The sequence below is a fragment of the Malus domestica genome, chromosome 10 (genome assembly GCF_042453785.1).
Source record: "Malus domestica chromosome 10, GDT2T_hap1".
In the NCBI taxonomy this organism is placed as follows: Eukaryota; Viridiplantae; Streptophyta; class Magnoliopsida; order Rosales; family Rosaceae; genus Malus; species Malus domestica.
The window spans coordinates 28,243,188-28,263,458 of NC_091670.1; the positions used below are offsets into that span (position 1 = coordinate 28,243,188).

At 41.6% G+C, this 20,271-nt stretch overlaps 1 protein-coding gene and 1 pseudogene across 3 annotated transcripts; both read right to left on the minus strand.

The window, feature by feature from the left end:
* Positions 1-1,871: 1,871 nt before the first annotated feature.
* Positions 1,872-14,482, minus strand: LOC103445550 (pentatricopeptide repeat-containing protein At5g48910-like; annotated as a pseudogene).
* A 3,150-nt stretch (positions 14,483-17,632) lies between these two features.
* LOC103445426 (uncharacterized) lies at positions 17,633-20,064 on the minus strand. Of its 3 annotated transcripts, none has more exons than XM_008384433.4 (4): positions 19,671-20,064; positions 18,668-18,729; positions 18,438-18,542; positions 17,633-18,237 (listed from the first exon to the last, which is right to left on the minus strand). In XM_008384433.4, exons 1-4 carry the CDS (start codon positions 19,900-19,902, stop codon positions 18,088-18,090), a joined length of 549 nt encoding a protein of 182 aa, XP_008382655.1. In that variant the 5' UTR covers positions 19,903-20,064; the 3' UTR covers positions 17,633-18,087. The 3 variants fall into 3 exon arrangements, with proteins under 3 accessions (XP_008382655.1, XP_070661927.1, XP_008382656.1); XM_008384434.4 differs by having other exon boundaries at positions 18,098-18,237; positions 18,438-18,451; positions 19,671-20,021; XM_070805826.1 differs by lacking the exon at positions 18,438-18,542 and having other exon boundaries at positions 19,671-20,024.
* Between the last annotated feature and the right edge of the window lie 207 nt (positions 20,065-20,271).

The window sequence follows — 20,271 nt, forward strand, 5'->3', positions numbered from 1 at the left end:
TGGAGGTCGCTTATAAACGATCGTGTTAAATGAATTCTTGGCAGGAGTTTCGTGCTCATCATAGTAACGAATCCCTCGTCAATACTTATAGTTTTCATAATGCTTAATGATCTTTGATTGTATCTTTATTGTGCTGTTGACGTAAAGGACTTTTGAAGAATGCTTGAATTGTTGTATGCGCTTTCCCATCCAATTCAATAACTTAAGGAGAACTTGAAGGTTAATTTAAGCAGACTTAATTAACCTGGGATGTTGAGTTTCATGATTGATTGAAAGAACAACTGAAAATTGGTTTATGTGCAAGTATGTCATGTGTGGAGAAGAACCCTCTAGCTAGCCCATCATCCATAGTTTACCCAAATTCGTCCAAAATCTGTTTTAGTTTACAATCTGTTTGTTTTGTTTTCAAATTCATCAAAATCAAATCCCCCTTTACTTTAAAGTGTTTTATTAGTCAAAATCTATTTTGATTTGTGTTTTTAAGTGTCTTGAGTCAAGTTAGAACCTAATTTCGTCCAAAACCATCCCTAGAGTCAGTTTAGAGTCTAATTCATTGTTTTAAGCAGTTTTGAGTCTTTTAAACTAGTTTTGAGTCTTTTTAGTTTGTATTGCATCTTTTGAGTCTAGTTTGGTGTTTTAAGCTTAATTTTACGTTTTTAAGTCAGTTTCAAGTGTTTTAGCAATCCCTCCTAATCCCCGGCCTAGAACGATCCCTACTTACATTCTTTACTACAATTGACAACAAGAGGGTTTAATTTGTGTGTTAAGATAATTTTCGCATCAAAATACCCCAATCCTAGCAACACACGCTTGCAACTCGACGAACGCATATGTTGATCCACTTCGATCCCACCTATCATCTAGTCCTTAGAAAATTAATCCCGACCACCTCGCCTCCAACTATGTAATTGAGTAACAGACCACAATTGAGTGAGCCATTTATTTAAATTCAAATTTTCAAAAAAATGCAAATCAATGAGAAATAACACATATAAGAGATACAACTTTCAATTTGATAAAAATTGTTAAGGTTGTGACATAGAAAAGGGGAGAATATTTTCTTTTAATTTTTAATTTTATTTTATTTTTCAATATTTTAAATTAAATAGAGAATCTTATATATAAGTTTATAATAATTTATGAGTTTGTTTTTATTTAACAAAGACTTGATAAAATGGCCCTAATTGTCTAACATAGATAAAACATGATAACCATTGGCCAAATTGAAAACACAAATACTAAATTGGCTAAATGGCTATAACACAAAAACTATTTTGACATTTATGCTCACGATGTCATTAATTTAATGAAGGATCAAACAATCAATCTAGCCAAAGGCATAATAGATGCAATTTCAATACCTTATAATGTAAATGAGAAAATTAGACCTTCGTAACACTTTTAAAAATCACCCCAGATCTCAATGATGTCAAATATAATTAGCCCTGAAAAAAAATTACATAAATCATGCATTCCTCCAATTTAAATTTTAAATGTTGACTATTCATACGTAAATCCAGATTACCACCATACTATTTCTTGTTTTCCCCCAAATTGAATTGCTTAATCATCATGTTTAATAATTATGGCTTTTGTCTGGAAGCCAAAGTGCTTATGAAAAAAGCCTTTTTGGTCTATGGCTGCATGCGACCTGCATGAAGATATTGGGATTGTGACTTTCGTGTTCTGCTAATCAAGTGTGTCTAGCTCTGGAAACAAAGTGTTAAACCACTAGCAAAAGCTATCATGCCTCTTTCTCTTGTAATTTTTTTCACTCGAGAGGAGTGCATGATTACTATTTTGAAGTGTAAATAATAGCTCTCGGCAATAAGTACGCATACAAGACTTCTTAACTCTGTCAAACATCACAATATTGTACATTCATCACATAACACAATGATTAGCTTAGAAGAAGAATCAGAAAACAATTGAATTGATATGTGTAGGCATTTACCAGTAATCCTTGCAAGAGCATAAACCATTTTCGAAGTGGTGGAAGCGCTTCCGATCCCTGACAACAATCTTGCATTTATAAATTTTCGAGATCAACTTTATCGAAGAGTGACAATCTTCGCATATGCGTAGGTTCTTAAAAATTCGAAGACTGGTTCGAGGGGCTGTACTGATTAAGCCTAAGGCAGTTGCAATCTTTTCGCTATGGTAATGTAATGCACTTTGTTTTTCTTCTTCATCCATGTTGAGCAACACTTGTGTGGTGTTAGGCCTATGGCCTTCCAAGCTCAATTTTTCGGAAATTTCCTCCAACATTGAATGGATTTCTCCGGCTCTATGATGGGATTCGTCTTCCACCACAAACTTGTGAATTGCTCCATCAAGCTCAATCAAGCTACCTCCCGGTTCTTTCCTAATGTCCATATCTTTCATCCGCAATCTCACATTTGCAACTGCCTCCCAATTTCCTAAAGAGGCATACATGTTTGAGAAAGCAACGTAGGATCCGTATCATGAGGAGCGAAGTCCATCAAAATCTCTGCCACACGTTTGCCCATCTCGATGTTCCCTTGCATCTTGCAAGCACCGAGCAAGGCCTTCCATGTGACATCATTCGGCTGAATTGGCATGTTTAATATAAGCTCTTCAGCTTCTTCTAACAATCCGGCACGACCTAATAAATCAACCATACAACCATAATGCTCAACTCTAGGTTCTAAGCCAATTACATTAATCATATGGATGAAGAATGCTCTTCCCTTCTCCACCAAACCAGCATGGCTACAAGCACTCAAGATACCAATATATGTTACATCACTAGGCACCACACCAGCTCGTTCCATCTTCGAAAAATAATCCAGTGCATCATCAACTCGACTGTGCATAGCAAGCCCACTGATTATGGCATTCCAAGTAATCACATTGCTTTTAAGCAGGTGCTTAAAAACTCGAAGAGCGTCCTCAATGCTCCCACACTTACAATACATATCAACCAAAGCAGAACCGAGCACATCATCAATCCCGATTCCATTCTTATCAGCATACAAATGTATCCACTTCTCTAGTTCAAGTGCGCCAAGCCGTGATATCGCAGGCAAGACACTTGTTGATGTACAAAAACAGTGAGAACTTTGGTACAACAGAAAGTGTTAAGTTTGTGACCTTCGCTAGATTGCTCCGGTCACTAGTGTGGATAAGTATGTAAATGATAGAGACAGGGAAACAAACACAAGATGTACGTGGTTCACCCGATTGGCTACGTCCACGGAGCAGAGGAGTTCTCATTAATTGTGAAGGATTTACACAAGTACATAGGTTCAAGCTCTCCTTTAGTGAGTATTAGTGAATGATTTAGTATAAATGACATTAGGAAATATTGTGGGAGAATGATCTCCTTTTATAGAAGAGTTTCTAGCGTTGTTCTGACATTGACACGTGTCGTGTTGTGATTGGCTTCTGATGTTGACACGTGTCGCGCTGCGATTGGCTTATAATGTTGACACGTGTCACATTGTGATTGGCCTCCTGATTGGAGGGGAAACTCTTCTGGGTCCTTGACGGTATAACGTTGACCGGTGCTCAGTAGTTTCGGGATTGGTTAAGTATGGTATAAATAGTACTCCCCTAAGTTCCTGAGTGAGGGAAGCTCCTTGGTTGGGGACTTCCAAGATCCAAGCCATTTGAGTAATCATGAAACTTCTAAGTACCGAAGTGTGGTATCATTTTCACTTGCCTTATCTGTCTCATATGTAGATGTGGCATCTTCTCTGGAAGTACTTTTCCTCCATCTAGGGGTGGTATCTTTAACCGATGAAGATGCACAAGGTAATGTATCAATTTCACTTGAAGCTTACTTGTAGTTTCAGGCTTGGTCAAGTGCGATACAAACCCTATAGTAGGAGTCCCAAGTCGCCTAGCTAGGAGATTTGCCGAATGAGGTAACAGACAAGGTAAGCAATCAGACTTCCAAGCAAGCAACCTGGATCGGAGGTTCGACTTCAACTTCTGGTTGATTGTTCTCCTTCTCCTTGTGTTGTAAACAGCAACAAGGATAAGGAGAAGCAAATGAAAAAGAGATGATATGAGATACTTTTGCTTTTAAAGAAGTAACTTTCCACAGGCTTATTCTTGAACTGGGCTAGAGGGTTTTCTGGTTTCCTCCAGAGTATAAGGCCGACTCAAGAATTTGAGGGTCAAAACAAGTCCATCAAATTTAGAGTACATTCCACCTTAATGATATGGGATACTTTTGCTGTCGATAAAGTAGTGGGTGTGGTATGGCGAGGCTTTGCTCTTTGGCGATGGTGTCAGCGAAAAGTTGTTGAAGCTTCTCGAGTTCTTCGGATAGGGCATCGATGCTGGGTTTGAATTTGATTTAGATTCCTCTGTCTGTGTTGTGTGGTTCTGTAGGAAGGGCATCGTGATGTAGTGATCTGTTCCAGCTCATCATTGATCTTTCTGCTTCAATCTCTTACAACATTTGTCCCCGATGTAGAAGTGGAATGCAACCTTTGCATTTAAATGGTCATTCAGAGCACTACTTCGCAACGACTCATCCATGCGTGGCAGCTTCAGTGTAAAGCGTCAATATCGTATCAACTGTTATGAGGTATTTGCAGAAGGACTTCGTGACCTTGACAACAGTTGAGGATGAGTAATTGAGAGCAATGTTAGGCAAACAACCATGCAAAGATTTCGGGCAATCAGTTCCAGATCAAAAGTTTGATTTCAGGTTCCGACTGATTGCGTTTTTTCTCTTTGTCCTGCAGGTAAAAGCAAGGGCAAAGGAAAAGACAAGGAAAAAACATGATATGGGATACTTTTTGCTTTTAACCCTGATGATACGAGATACTCTTGCTCTGGTGTGGCTTGTTTGCAAAGGTATTATCGGGGGGAAAAAAAACTGAGTATTTCGAGAGACTTTGCTGAGAGTGCCTTCTCGGATGTGAAGAGAAGTTAAGCATTTTTTATTATTTGCAGGTCTGCTTGGCTGTGAAGGATGACGGTCGACATATATAAGAATTGTCCCAACAGCGAATGGTAACGCTTTTCCTTTACCCTTCTCAGTCATAGCAATGTAGTGGGAGCTACAAGATTCACGTGTTTTAACTTTGTCAGAGCACTTTGAAAAAGTGGTATGTGGTATCTGGAAAGCTAATGTTGCGTGTGAAGATTGCGGACAAGCTTTATCCCAGGAAATCTGGCTCTCGAAGTTCGGAGAGCGGTGCCTCTTCAATTTTTGAGAAAGCAATCCTGGTAGGAGTCTGGCTCTCGAGATTCGGAAGCGGTGCCTCTTCGATTTTTGAGAAAGTAATCCTGGTGAGAGTCTGGCTCTCGAGATTCAGGGAGCGGTGCCTCTTCGATTTTTGAGAAAGTAATCCTGTTGGGAGTGTTTTCTCGATGTGAATAAAGATTGGGCATTTTTGCCAGCCTGCCTTGCCACGGAGCACGGAGGTTGACACACATAGGGACTGTCCAATTATCAAGCAGTGGTGTTGTTCCTTTACCCTTGTGGGTAATAGTAGGGTAGCTGGACCTTCAAAATTTATGTGTCTAAACTTTGTCAGAGATCTTTAGCAAAGTTATCTGTGGTACCCGAGAAGCTGATATTGTATGTGGATAGTGGTGCGTCTTCGATTTTTGAACTAACGACCATGTTGCCCTTTCTTTATAAGGGCACTAATTGTGTGCAAGAAGTACATTTAGAGAGTTATTGCTTGTAGGAGTTTTCCCCTTATTTTTGTACTTCAGAGATTTATTGGACCTTATTTCTCCTTCATTATTTCTGAAAATGTCTGGCCCATCCGACCGTCGTTTTGACTTGAACTTTGGTGAAGAGGCAGTTATGTCTCTTCAAGACAACATATGGCACCCATCATTCTTATCCCCTATTGGTCCTCTTACCGTTGGGGACTCTATGATGAAGAATGATATGACTGCTGCAGTGGTGGCCATGAACCTTCTCACTCCCAAAGATAACAGACTACTTTCCAAACGGTCTGATGAGTTGGTTGTTAAGGATTCTCTGGCTTTCAGTGTTCAGTGTGCAGGTTCTGTGTCTACTATGGTCCAACGCCTATTTGCTCGAACCCGCCAAGTTGAATCATTGGCGGCTGAAGTGATAAGTCTCAAACAAGAGATTAGAGGGCTCAAGCATGAGAATAAACAGTTGCATAGCCTCGCACATAACTATGCTACAAATATGAAGATGAAGCTTGACTAGTTGCAGGAATCTGATGGTCAGATTTTACTTGATCATCAGAGGTTTGTGGGTTTGTTCCAAATGCATTTATTGCCTTCGTCTTATGGGGCTGTATTGCGTACTGAAGCTCCAAATGATCAACCTTCGGTCTCTCCTCCTTCTGGGGTTCTGCCCAGTACTGAGGCTCCGAATGATCACCCTCCGGTGCCTCCTCTTTCTAGGGCTCTGCCGACTGTTGAGACTTCTCCTGAGCAACCTTTGTGAATGCTCCCTCTTGTTTGTTTATTTTGATTCATGTATATGTACATATTTGTAACTTATCGGAGATATCAATAAATAAGTTTTGCTTCATTTCAACGTATTGTGTTAAATATACCAAGGCATTCTTCACTAAGTTCTTTAATTTTTTTCTTTTGTTAAAGCTTGTATGTTGAAGCTTTGTGAGTGAAGCATGTATGTTGAGGTAATACTCCCTTAATTTCCCGAGTGAGGAAAACTTCTCGATTGGAGACTTGAAAAATCCAAGTCACTGAATGGTCGTGAGACTTCCAAGTATCAAGGTGTAGTAGCATATGGTATGGTAGGAGTCCCCCAAGTCTCTGGTCGAAGGAGTTGACGAATGAGGCATTTCCTTTCTAAGTGGTAGCCTAAAACTCCTCATTCATATATTTGTTATGAAAGTTGTTAGGCCCAAAGAAGAGGAGGCCTAGGCAATTTTTTTTTCGAATTTATTTTATTTTATTTCTTTTCTAATTTTCAAATTTTCGGATTTTCGAATTTCCGAAAATATATATATATATATATATATAAAGCTTTGGTGTTGAAGCTTTGAGGTTGAAGTTTTGTTAGGTACCATGAATTGATTTTGCTTCACACTATCTTATAGTGTGAAGCTTTTGAGAATTTGTAGTTATCGTCCATTGATGAAGCTTTGTTGAATTTCCCAATTTTTTTTTTTGGGAAAACTAGAAATTTGTTGAATTTCCCAATTTCCTTTTTTTTTTTTTGGGAAACTAGAAATTTGAAAATGTGGGAGAGACAACATATAAAATTTTGCTTCCACACTGTTGAGCAAGAGATTGTGATGCAAGCCACACCTTGTAGTAGTCGAAGGTTTGGATGAACCATATAAATTGAATTTGCTTCAAACAGTCTTGATCAAGAGTGTGTGAAGCTTTCTACGAGTTGTAGTTGCCCTTCATTGATGAAGCTTTTGTTGGCACCATAAATTGGTTTTACTTCACACTGTCTTGATCAAGAGTGTGTGAAGTTTTTGAGAATTGTGGTTGAACTCCTTTGATGAAGCTCTTGTTGGCACCATAAATTGGTTTTGCTTCACACTGTCTTGATCAAGAGTGTGTGAAGCTTTTGAGAATTGTGGTTGCCCTCCATTGATGAAGCTCTTGTTGGCACCATAAATTGGTTTTGCTTCACACTGTCTTGATAAAGAGTGTGTGTGAAGCTTTTGAGAATTGTGGTTGAACTCCTTTGATGAAGCTCTTGTTGGCACCATAAATTGGTTTTGCTTCACATTGTCTTGATCAAGAGTGTGTGAAGCTTTTGAGAATTGTGGTTGCCCTCCATTGATGAAGCTCTTGTTGGCACCATAAATTGGTTTTGCTTCACACTGTCTTGATCAATAGTGTGTGAAGCTTTTGAGAATTGTGGTTAAACTCCTTTGATGAAGCTCTTGTTGGCACCATAAATTTGTTTTGCTTTACACTGTCTTGATTAAGAGTGTATGAAGCTTTCTACGAGTTGTAGTGTTTGCATTGTTACAGATGAGAAATGTCTAAAGCAGAAGCAAGAGGGTTGAATAGTTTGATCTTCGTATGTCATGCACTGAAGTTGTTGTTGGCTTGCTATAAGACTTTGTTGGTGACTATAACTCTTGTTGGGCATAAGTGCTCCCCTAGTTGAGTTGTCAAGCTTGAAGGTTTTTTATTATTTGTGAATGCTAGGAGTTCACATGTACAAGTTGTACCACTCGTCTTCTGATAGGTGGAATGAATGGTGAGTTGCTTTCATCACTTGGTTGGTGGTACGAAAGTGAGTTCCTTCATCACATTTCATCACCTGGTTGGTGGCACGAAGATGAGTTCCTTCTTCACCTGGTTGGTGACATGAATGACAAGTTACCAAATGATATTAGAGTACGGGTTGTACATTTCATCACCTGGTTGGTGGCATGAAGGAGAGTATGGGTTGTACATTTCATCACCTGGTTAGTGGCATGAAGATAAGTTCCTTCTTCACCTGATTAGTGGCATGAGTGGCAAGTTGTCAAATGATGTTAGAGTACGGGTTGTACATTTCATCACCTGGTTGGTGGTATGAAGGAGAGTACGGGTTGTACATTTCAGCACCTGGTTGGCGGCATGAAGATGAGTTCATTCTTCACATTTCATCACCTGGTTGGTGAGAATAAGGGCAAGGTGTCGAGGCACATTGTAGCAAGTGTCGAATGACACAAAGTATGTTGAACCCTTTCGAAGCACAGTTGGCTTATGTATGAATGTATTAGAATGTATGATTGAACGAATATACTGTGAAACTGTTTGTTTATTTGTATAGTCTTGTTAACATAGACTTTGTTTCATGTTGGAAGCATTCATGTTGAAGCTTTGAACCCGAGTGTTTCATTGCTAGGAATGTAAGAGGATTAGGACCGAGTTGTCTAAATCACATCTTTATTGAATTCATGCCAAATAGTCTTTGTTACATAGGATGCCGAACGGTTGAAGCTTAACATTTGTACAATGTGAGTTTACTTGTAATAGTACTTCAAGTGATCAGCGTTCCATGGATGGCCAATGGTCTTGCCATCGGAGCTTCTAAGCTTGTAGGAGCTAGGGCGACTGATGCCAAAAACTTCAAACGGTATATCCCAGTTTGGACTAAGTGTTCCTTCACTCGGGACTCTGTCGCAGAGTAATCTTTTCTTTAATACCCAGTCCCCCACTTTGAAAGAATGAGGTTTGACCCTTGAGTCATAGTAGTTGGAGATGCGCTGCTTGTAAGCGACATTCCTCAAGTGAGCCTGGTTTATGTGTTTCTCGACTAGATCTAAGTTGAGGGTAAGTTGTTAGCCATTTTCGCTTTGCACGTAGTTTTGGACTCGGAACGTTATTTACTCAAGCTTAACTGGGACAACTACCTATGTACCAAAGGCAAGTGAGAATGGGGTTTCTCCTGTTGATGTCCGATACGAAGTGCGGTATGACCAAAGAACTTGGGGTAAAAATTCTGGCCAACAACCTTTAGCCTTGTCCAAGCTTGTTTTCAAAGTTCGCTTGATTATTTTGTTGATGGTTTCAACTTGTCCATTAAACTGGGGATGAGCTGAAGAGGCAAAACATAAGTTGATGTTGAACTTAGAGCAGAACTTCCTAAACTTATTGTTGTCGAACTGTCGCCCGTTGTCAGTGACTATCACATTGGGAATGCCGAATCTATAAAGGATGTTCTTCCATACGAAGTCTTCTATTTTTGCCTCAGTAAGGGTTGCCAAGGGTTCTACTTCAGCCTACTTTGTGAAGTAGTCAACTGCAACGATTGCATAGCGGGCCTTACCCTTCCCTGCAAGCATTGGGCCAATCAAATCAAGTCCCTATTGGGCGAAGGGCCAAGGGCTAATCATAGGATTCAAGAGTTCACACCCTGCCGTAGAGTCTATAAGTCTGTCTATGAGAGGAAGAGGAAAGCTATCATTCAGGCATCCTTTGTTTAGGTCGGTGCTATCATTCGGGCATCCTTTATTTAGGTCGATGTAATCGACACACATTCTCCATAAGACCTTTTGGAGCAGGAGACTTTCCTTGGTCGGATTCTTCTTAACAAGGACAACATTTGCTACCCACGTTGGATAATTGACTTCACGGACGAAGCCTATGCCTTTGAGTTTTTCAACTTCTGCTTTCATTGCCTCGTACCGTTCAGCGTCATAAGATCTTCGCTTCTGTCTCACTGGCTTGGTCTTGGGGTCAATACTTAAGCGATGACAGATGATATCGGGCGAGATGCCTGGCATGTCCTCGTATGACTAGGCGAAAACCTCAGTGTTCTCTTGCAAAAAAAAAAAAATCAATGCCAACTGAATAGGTGGTGACAAGGTGGTGCCATTATTCACCATGCGATCTGGATAATCTTTTGAGATAGAAACCTTCTCCAGCTCTTCAGTGGGTTGTGCTTGCTGGGTGAAAGAGTCATCTCGAGGATCGTCGGGTTGACTGTTGCCACCATGAAGATCAAAGTTGGCTTCGTCTAGGCTAGTCTTTATGACTTGGTCATATATAGAAAAGGTTTCCTTGGGCACATGCAGGTATTGTTGCTTGACTGAAGTGTTGTAACATGACCGTGCACTAAGTTGATCTCCTCTGATGTAACTATTGCCATAGGGGGTTGGAAATTTCAACAACAACATTTGTGTGGATACCATGACCTTGAGATCATTGATGCCTGTGCGTCCAAAGATGACATTGTATGTCGTTGGGCAATCAACCACCAGGAAGTTAGTGGTAATGGTAGCTATATAAGGGCATGTACCAATGGTGAAAGGTAAGTGTATGCTCCCTAAAGGTTGCACGATATCACCGGATAAGCTTATCAGAAGAGAAATCGAGCGATCGAGCAAGTGTTCAGCTATATTAAGTGCCCTGAAAGCTTTAGCAAACATGATATTGACCGAAGCCCCCGTGTTTACCAGGATTCGTCGTACTTCAAAGTTGGCTATGTGAGCCTCCATGATCAATGGGTCATTGTGAGGGTAGATGATACCTCTTTCTTCTTCAAGGTAGAAACGTATTGGATCCCAGTTAGGCTTTTGATACTTGCCTCCCCTGATGTCTTCCACGTGAAACACTTGGTGGCCAGGCCTTAAAGCTCGTTCGTTGTTTTTCATGGCCCTATTGGAAAATTCAGATATGGGTGTGCCGTCGCTATTGGAATATATCACATTTACTTGGCGTTGGTTACGGTTATCCCTTGAAGGGTGAAGAAAGAATCGATCAATATTTCCTTCACGCGCTAAAGGTTCAATATGATCACGAAGGGTGATACACTTCTCGCCGTCATGGCTGTTATACTCGTGATAGGAGCAAAACGTCCCCGTGTTCTTCGTGGGCTTGTAACCTGACTACCTCGGCATTGGCTTCGGTATCCGGTATGCTATGCTAGGGTAAATGGTCACGCATGTGGTGTTCAAAGGTGTGTATGTCTCATACCTTGGGGTAGGGCATGTCCTGATACGTGCTTGGCCCACTGTGTTGACTACCTGGGGGTGGGCATTATCGTGGCGATACCCTTAGTTATCGCGATAGTGTCCTTTACTCCTTTTACTCAAATGAGACTGGTGAGGATGAAAATCTTTCTTTTTTCCCTGAGGTTGATATGTCTGTTGACTTGTCAAAGTATTAAGTAAGGTAGAGGGAGGCACGGCTACCGTTTGGAAGGTCAATGTCTTCTCATTTGGTTGGATCTAGCTTCCACTCCCTACTTGTTGATAAGGGGTGGCTGTGGGAGGTTTCCCTTGATATGTCATTGCCTCGGCGGAGGCATGGTTGTAAGCCTGTGCCATCACCTCAGAGTAAGTCTTCTAAGTGTTGGCATTGATCATGTACTTGAAGAAACAATCACGTAGGTTTGCCGTGAAGGCTTTGAGGGTAGTCTTGTCGTCTGCCTCGGCACAACAGGAATACTCATGGCTGAAGCGGTCAACATACATATGTAATGACTCGTCTAGCTTCTGGCAAATAATGTACAAGTCATCCGCAGAATGCAAGCGATCGGTCTGGAAAATGTGTTGAGAAACAAATAGTTTCCTCAATTCCTTAAATAAGTCTACCGTCTCAGGTGGAAGATGGCAATACCAGTTTAGAGCTCCGTCAGAGAGGGTGGATGGGAAGAGAAGACATCGCTCTTCGTCGGTGTGCATCTGTATGCCATAGTGGACTAAAAAAGGTTAAGGTGTTCAATCGGGTCCTCATTTCCAGTATAGAGTTGCAAGCCATGCTTCTGCTTTGTCTTTGCTTGGAAGGGGTGTCAAAGATCTTCATTGTAAGAGGGCCAGGCCTAGGTTGGTTCCAATCAGGTATCTCAGCTTGTCGTTCGGCCTTCAACTTGTTTACTTCCTTAATGAGCTGTAGGACAAGAGGGTCCTGAGTGGCGTCATGTACCACTGGAGCTTTCTTTTGTAAATCTCCATCTCCTCTTGGAAGTAGGAAGGTTTGATCAAGATCGTGTGATTTTTCCCTAGACTCACCGTACTAACTTCCAAGTTATGTCTATCAGAACATCTCTGAGTCCCCTATACCTTCGTGTTTCTCTAGGACTTGTTGCCCCTTCCCCAAATTGGTAGCCGGCCTGGGACATGGGAGGGGACCGAGTCTTTCAGAGACCGTTGGGTCATTGATCTTCGAGCTTACCTGGATGTGATTGTCTCGACGTTGCTTTAGGAAGTCCCGACAGTTGTGAAAAACGGCTTTCGATCCTTCAACTTCTTTTGCAAGGAAGTGTCTTCCTCAACTCCTCATACTTCAGGTCGAAGCAGCTGGGTTAAGAGAAGTCTCATGTTAGTCGCCATTTCGATGAGTAGCTCGTTCCTCAATAGGAATACCCATGTCGAGGGCAAATGACCCTCCGTGTTAGGGGCTCCCAGTTGATGGTTGACTTCCACATGGGTGATGAGCTCGTGTGTTTTAGTATATCTAGCCTCGTGGAGCATCTCGAAGACCTTCTTATACTGCTCTTGGAGTATCTCATTCGTCATCGCTATCTTGTTGTTCTGAGCCTCCAGCTCATCGACTTTAGCCTGAAGAGCAAACTTCTTTTGTTCCTTCTTTCGTTTCTTCGCACTAGGTGCAAAAATGGTGTCATTCTGTGTGTTGTGGCTTTCTTCGCTCCCTATGTTGGAAAGGGATGCTTGGTCAAAAGAGAGTCTACGAATGGTGAAAACCAGCTTAACAAAGCTGAAGAGAGTGGGAATAAGTGTCGTTCCCACAGACGGCGCCAAATGTTGATGCACAAAATCAGTGAGGACTTTGGTACAACAGAAAGTGTTAAGTTTGTGACCTTCGCTAGATTGCTCCGGTCATTACTGTGGATAAGTATGTAAATGATAGAGACAGGGAAGCAAACACAAGATGTACGTGGTTCACCCGATTGGCTACGTCCACGGAGTAGAGGAGTTCTCATTAATTTTGAAGGGTTTACACAAGTACATAGGTTCAAGCTCTCCTTTAGTGAGTACTAGTGAATGATTTAGTACAAATGACATTAGGAAATATTGTGGGAGAATGATCTCCTTTTATAGAAAAGTTTCTAGCGTTGTTCTGACATTGACACGTGTCGTGTTGTGATTGGCTTCTAATGTTGACACGTGTCGCGTTGTGATTGGCTTATGATGTTGACACGTATCGCATTGTGATTGGCCTCCTGGTTGGGGGGAAACTCTTCTGGGTCCTTGACGGTATAACGTTGACCAGTGCTCAGTAGTTTCTGGATTGGTCAAGTATGGTACAAACAACATTAACCAATGTCACATAATTTGGACACACAGTCCCAATCTGTATATCCCGGAACATTTCCACAGCCTCCTTAAAAAGCCTGTGTTGCGTGTACCCAGATATCATCGCATTCCACGACACCACACTTCTTTGAGGCATTTTATGAAATAGCTCCCTGGCAGCTCTAAAATCCCCAAGTCTTACACACCCATCAACAATCACATTCCACAAAACTACATTGCCCTCTTGCTTCCTTCCATTCAAAACATCAAAATCCCCAACACTCCTATAAAACAACAAATTTGCATCCTTCATAACCTCACACATTACATACATCCTCAAAAGATTGCTCATAACAAACCCATCATTTTCCAATCTAAACTTCACAGCCATGGCATGAACACACTTACCCACCTCAAGATTCCCCATTTTTTGCACAGGCTTTGAGCACAAAGGGGAAGGTGAACTTATTGGGTCCCACAGAACCATCAGCAACCATTTGAGAAAAGAAGAAGAGGGCATCGTGCGAGTGGTCGTTAACAGAGTCCTCTGCGAGAGTCCTGATGATTGTGTTCCAAGAAAAGCAATTGGGCTTCTCCATTTGAGTGAAAACTGAACCGGTATATTGGATACTGCGGTGGGTTGAGAGGGCATAGAAGCAGAGGATTTCGGCGGCGGCGAGGGGGTCATGGATTTGGCGGGTTTTGATGAAGTGGGCGTGGACTTGGTGCAGGTCTTTGATGGTTTTGTATGATGTGATTTGTGGGAAGAGGGAAGATGGGTGAGAGGGAGACTGAGTTGTGGGGTTGCAGAAGGTGAAGGTCATGGCAGAGCTGGGAATGTTTGGTGACGGAGAAAAAGTTTGTGCTCAGCTCTGTAGAATATGGGGTATTACAGTATCTTCACGAAGCTTGCCATCTCAGATTTTTTTTTTCGATAGGGCGGATCAGATTTTATTTAGGATTCAATAATTATTAAGACAAATCTTAAATTTAAGGAATATGCTAAAGCTAGAAACTATTTAGCTGATGATGAGCCACAAGGCGTTTTTTTCAATTTTGATATCGTTTATTACGATAGTTATTTCTTTAACAACAACTTTATGTTTTTTTTGTCAATCAAAATAAATTTCATTAAAAAAGAAAACTAGTACATAGTAAGACAATTCAAAAAGAAAGTTCAGAAAAAGCCAAGCAAAAGCTCAACTCCATAAAAGAAAATTACAATAAAATAAGTCCAAAGTGAGTAGCTCGAAGCAACAAACAACCAGAAAAGCCTAGACATGAAAATGTAGGGGTGGGCACGGGCCGGGCCGTGCCCAATTTTGAAGGGACCGGACTGGACCTGGGTGCAAAGGAAACGGGCTGAGCCGGGTAGGGGATAGCACATTCTTATATAGGAACCGGACCTAACCCGGCCCGGTTGAAACGGGCCAATTTGGGCCAGGTCCACGGGTCCTTGGTTTTTTTTTTTTTTTTTTGCGAAACTGCCACCGTCGCCTTCAAATCTCTGTCTCCGTCGCCTTCAAATCCGTTAGGGACTTACAGTCTGCCATGCAGCACTTCCTCATTTCCCAAACCACCAGCGCCGAGAAGTTTAAGATTCCGAGTTGGAGGATGAGTCGCAAGTCACAACCGAGTCGGTGGACCACATCTCTTAGGTCGCGATGTCTGATTTGAAATCCCACCTACATCTTCAACGCCGATAGGGTCTCCGACCGCCCCAACGTCGACTTGCGCGATGAGAGGATTTAACGGTGAGGTCGTCAAGCAGAACGAGAACGCAACGGTCGGTGGGGTGGTCCGGCGAGAAGGAGTGGGCCAGAAATTGAAGGGTTAGAGTTAAGAAGGCTAGGACGCCGACGAGCTTCGACATGGTTGGTTGGGTTTTGGGAAGGACTCTAGTGACAGAGTCGAGCTCGAGGAGACCTAAGATGGGAGGATGGGTGGTCGAAGGACGGACGACGAAGGAGAGACAACTGAGAGTTGGAGTCGAGGGACAGACGGCGTGGAGTGAGCTTTGAGAGAGACTCGATCAGATTCAGAGATACTAGGGTAAAAACCAACGGTCATTATTGGAAGGTATGTTTATTTTCAATCTGAGTCTTCTATTTCAATTACAAATGAGCCGGTCTGGGGCCCCGTTTTTCTATACATCTGGAACCGGCTTGACCCTAAAATGTCATTGCCCCAGCCCGCACCGCCCCGTTTCCCCTATTAAAAAACAGGACCTGCCCCGAACCGCTAATACCCGCCCCTACCCATGGGGCCCAGGGCCCGTTTGCCCACCCCTATGAAAATGTAAGGCAACCGCCTCTACCAAAATATCACCACCGCCACCGCAAATCTGTCACCAGCACCTGGAAGAAGGGCTGAAGAAACAAATGGATGAACGGAAAATGGGGATAGGCAAGCTACCTGCGTTGAAAGTGCTCCCATAATCCTACCAAATAGTGCAAAATGCAATTTAAATGCTACGAGCCACCAAGGTGCACCTCCGAAGGAGATCTTAGGAAGAGACACCCAATGAAATGAGCAGCAAGGGTAGATGGTTGTAATTTCACGGTGAGGAGTGATATTTGGAAAGGAGCAAGGCATAGAAGCCAGATATGAGATAAACTCAAGGACAACTGAGACCAAGCTCAGAGCAATCTCAAACACAAAATGCTCAGGGAGAAAAAAGCTGAAAGCTAAATGCATAAAAAGTAAATCCAAATCATCAACCATGGTGGTTTGGATAAGTGAAAAATGGGATGGAGTCGGGAGAAAAAAAAGGGGGGATGGGGAGGTAGGGGAAAATGGGGGAAGAGAAGGGAAGATATGGAGGTAACAGAAGGTTGAAGAAAGGGGAAGACAGAGGAGGGCGAAAAAATAGGGAGAAAAGGGAAGAAAGAGAGGAACCAGAGGGTGGGATGAGGGCAAGGAGGGATGAGCACTGGGTTGCCACCGACCCCAAGCTGGAGCAAGGAGCCGATAACAAGGAAGGTTTCAGAATTTTAGGGGTTTATAAGAGTGAAATTTAATATTTGAAACCTAAATCTAAGCGACCAAAAATGAGAAAGAGTTTGAGTTGAGTTACGTGGAAAAGGAATGCTAGCTACTTTTCCAATTTGCCTTTCCTAGCTACTTTTCCAATTTGCCTTTCCGTTCTTACCTTTTCTACTCATGCCTTACCGCTTGAACTCCACTTGTACATCAATCTAAGAAATTAATTATTTAAAAACCTGTTACTTAGTACTACAGTTTAGTGATATTTATCTTCACTTGTAAGTGAAAGGTCTTGTAGCGGCGGCTGTGTGGGAAGCCATTGATAATAGAGAATGTGGAGGTTGCTCTACACCAAGCCAATGTAGTGAGAATCAAGATCAAATATACCTCACTTTGTCACACTGATGTCCGCTTCTGGAAAGCCCGGGTCAGCGTTGCAATTCTATATGCTCTTTTTTTTTTTTGGCAACTTCTGGTCTATTACTACTTGTTACATTTTCCTCCTTTGAAACTTCAAGACCAGATGCCAATGTTCCCGCGGATATTCGATCACGAAGCAGCTGAGGTAATTTGTTGCTTACTCTTATGTTAATCCTGATTCACTAGTGAGATTTAGTGCAAATTATGGATTTGAATGCTTATTTATTGATCTTTGAAATCAACAGGTTATTGCTGAGATGATCGACGATGGGGTTGATAATAGCATAGAGCGCACCGGCAACATCAATGCCCTCATGTCTGCTTATGAATGTTTTCATGATGTATGTTTAATTGCCTCACAAGTTACATTGTCATTGTTTAATGACGGAAATATGATTGGTTCTAACATGAAATGGTTCCGAAATATAATCCAGCAATCGCGGAATGGCTAAAGGAAGAGAAGTTGTCTAGGACTAGGGTACTGGTTTGTGTATCTACTGCATATGCGTGATTTTCTATGTGATTCCCCGTGAGTAGCATTCTGAAATTTCTAATTCAACAAGAAGAAAGAGAAAATAATTCAAAGATTAAATTCTTTAGTTTTTGAGAAAATGAGGTCGTAAACCATATATCTTAACGGCTCATGAAAGGACGTGCGATAATCACTTCGCAGCGTATACTCATTTCTCTCTGTCTCCCTCTCATCTTGTAACTTATCATCTACGCCTTTCTCTCCGTCTCATTTTATCATGCTGCCACTAATAACTATATTAAGCGCGCCAATTTCCTACCATCAATGCCAACTTCTGCAGAAAAGACCCTTTTTTTGTGTATAATAAGATCTCCATGAGCTTTGCAAAGATTAAAACTAATTAACTTCCCGTCCACTTTCCGAAAGGGACGGCTCCTCACAGTCAGGTTCGCTATGCTAGGCCTTTCCTAACAGCTTAAACCAGCAGATGAGAGATTTTTCTTCTGTCTATGAAGATACCTTGCTCCATTCCACGGTCCACCCATGTGTCTGTTACTTGTACTTCTCCATGATTCTTCTGGCTTCTTCTAGACTGTCGTCTATCCCGTCCTCCTTTGGCGTTGAGGTGGTGCCTCCACCCCCCCTGGGCCCTTCATCCTTATTCAAAGCAATGAATATAAAGTATACAAGTCCCATCGTAGCCTGTTATCATACAATGCTTACTTCAATACAATTGCATATCATATATGTACTTTACAAATACAGGACTATCTAATATCTATATAAGAACAATCTTCTCTTATTGGCGATAAATTGTCTACGTATTATCTCATTTCTTTATGGTAAGGCAGCAAAATACGCAATTTACTGTTCTTGGAGGAGGAAAGAAATGGACAACATACCAGCGCAAAGAAAGCTGTAGACAGGAAAGATTTGAGCACAAACAGTGAAAGTGTCAATGCAACTATAGTCACAGAAACCCTTGCAACTGGTCTCGGTACTGAATTCTACCAACCCCAAAGCAAAATGAAAACAGAATATCAACAATCTCCAATTTGTACAGAAAGAAAGAAAAACACCGGGCACTGAAATGAAAATCATCGCAAGAAAGGGGAGACCCTACAGAACTTACCGGGACAAGATTGGTTCCTGCCTCAACTCCATCTCTCCCAACCTTCCATGCCGTTTGCAGAACTATTTACATAATTTACACCAGCAGTGTTAACACACATGTAAAAATAAACAGCAGTAACTATATGCTCTCTTGTATGAGCAGGACAGCAACAAAAGTAGTTCATGTGATGCTAACAACATTGAATTTGATGTGAATTTAAGTTTTAAGAACAAAATAACGTCCTCCATGTGATAATGTAACTCAACCACAAACCTAACATCTTATCCTAACACTTAAAAAATTCTGACTCAAAATGAGCCTGCATTTAAAGGTCGTAATAGAAATACCTTCTTGGACTACTTTTCATGCAATTGGAAGTGGATCCTCCATACAAGTTTTCCGTTGACGAAAACTGAAAAGAAACTAATAAGGGGACCTGTTCTTATGAACCTATAAACGGTCGTACCCAGTGCACAAGGCTCCCGCTTTACGCAGGGTCTGGGAGAGGTGAATGTCGGCTAGCCTTACCCCCATTTATGGAGAAAATGCCACAGAACCAAAATTGCCCCAAGAAAATCACACTTGCTACACATTGCACATCAGTAATCAGTTAGTCTTGCACCCGCCAAATATTAGGCTCTCATGGATTATGCATAATTAGCCAGTTCCCTCAACTATAATCTAAAATCGGATCCCCCTCTTTAATAAAGTTTTTGGACAACGCAGTGAATTGTTAAACTATATCTAACTCTTGAGACTACAAAATTCCATAATCTAACTGGAAACCAGCATGCTTTCTGCATACATATGCACATTACTTCCTACTAACCATTACCGTTCAGCTGCAATAGCATTATTTATCAAAACCCAGAAACCAAAAACCAAAAACAGAAAAAACTCAATGCAGAAAACAGAAAATTACAAGAACCCATCAAATAAAAATGTTCAGGGATGCCAATCAACAAGTACAAAATCAAAAGAGAAAGTAGAACAGCAACAAAAGCAGTGAAATGCAGCTAACCTTTGAAGAAGTTGGACTGTGAAGCGAACACAACAGGAACCACAGAGCGATGATTCTGAGTCCTCTGCCTCTTAATTCGAATAGCTGAGAGTAAAGTCTGTTTGTTTAATCTAAAAGATGAACTGGAGGAGAAGAGCTGAGAGTTGGAGAAAGCTAGGGTTTGATTCTTGTAACAATTTGGGGATTGTGGGGTTATGCAGCACAGGCTTTGCAGCATAACCGAACCGGCCATTGAGTTATCTTTCTGCAAAAATGTCACGGAAGATTAATTGGGAGAGCTTCAACCGCCATTTGAGGTTTTACACAGATAAGGAGGAGATTAGTTTAAGACTCTCTCAGCCTCACAAGCAAAGCGTTGGAAAGGGCCTACAAATGTCCAAATGTAACAGTCATTATTTTTCTGTGGGCCTTTTTCATGGGCCAATTTTAATTGTCTTTGTAGGAGGCGTTTTGATATATGTGCCTCATTTTTTAATTTTGTTGATTAAATATCTGTTTATTTTAAGAATTTGATTAAACATCAAGGGGACCGGTTGCTCCAGCAACTCAAATCGCCAGACTAAGTAGCTCCAGCACATTCGAGCTATTGGGCTGAGGGGGA

Bases quoted from the DNA above. Each gene is read 5' to 3' on its own strand.
- LOC103445426 (XM_008384433.4), bottom strand. From the start codon at position 19,902: ATGGCCGGTTCGGTTATGCTGCAAAGCCTGTGCTGCATAACCCCACAA. The intron at 18,543-18,667 runs GTAAGTTCTGTA...TGGGGTTGGTAG, and splicing joins CAGGAACCAATCTTGTCCCG to AATTCAGTACCGAGACCAGT. The intron at 18,238-18,437 runs GTATGTTGTCCA...GTATGATAACAG, and splicing joins CTACAGCTTTCTTTGCGCTG to GCTACGATGGGACTTGTATA.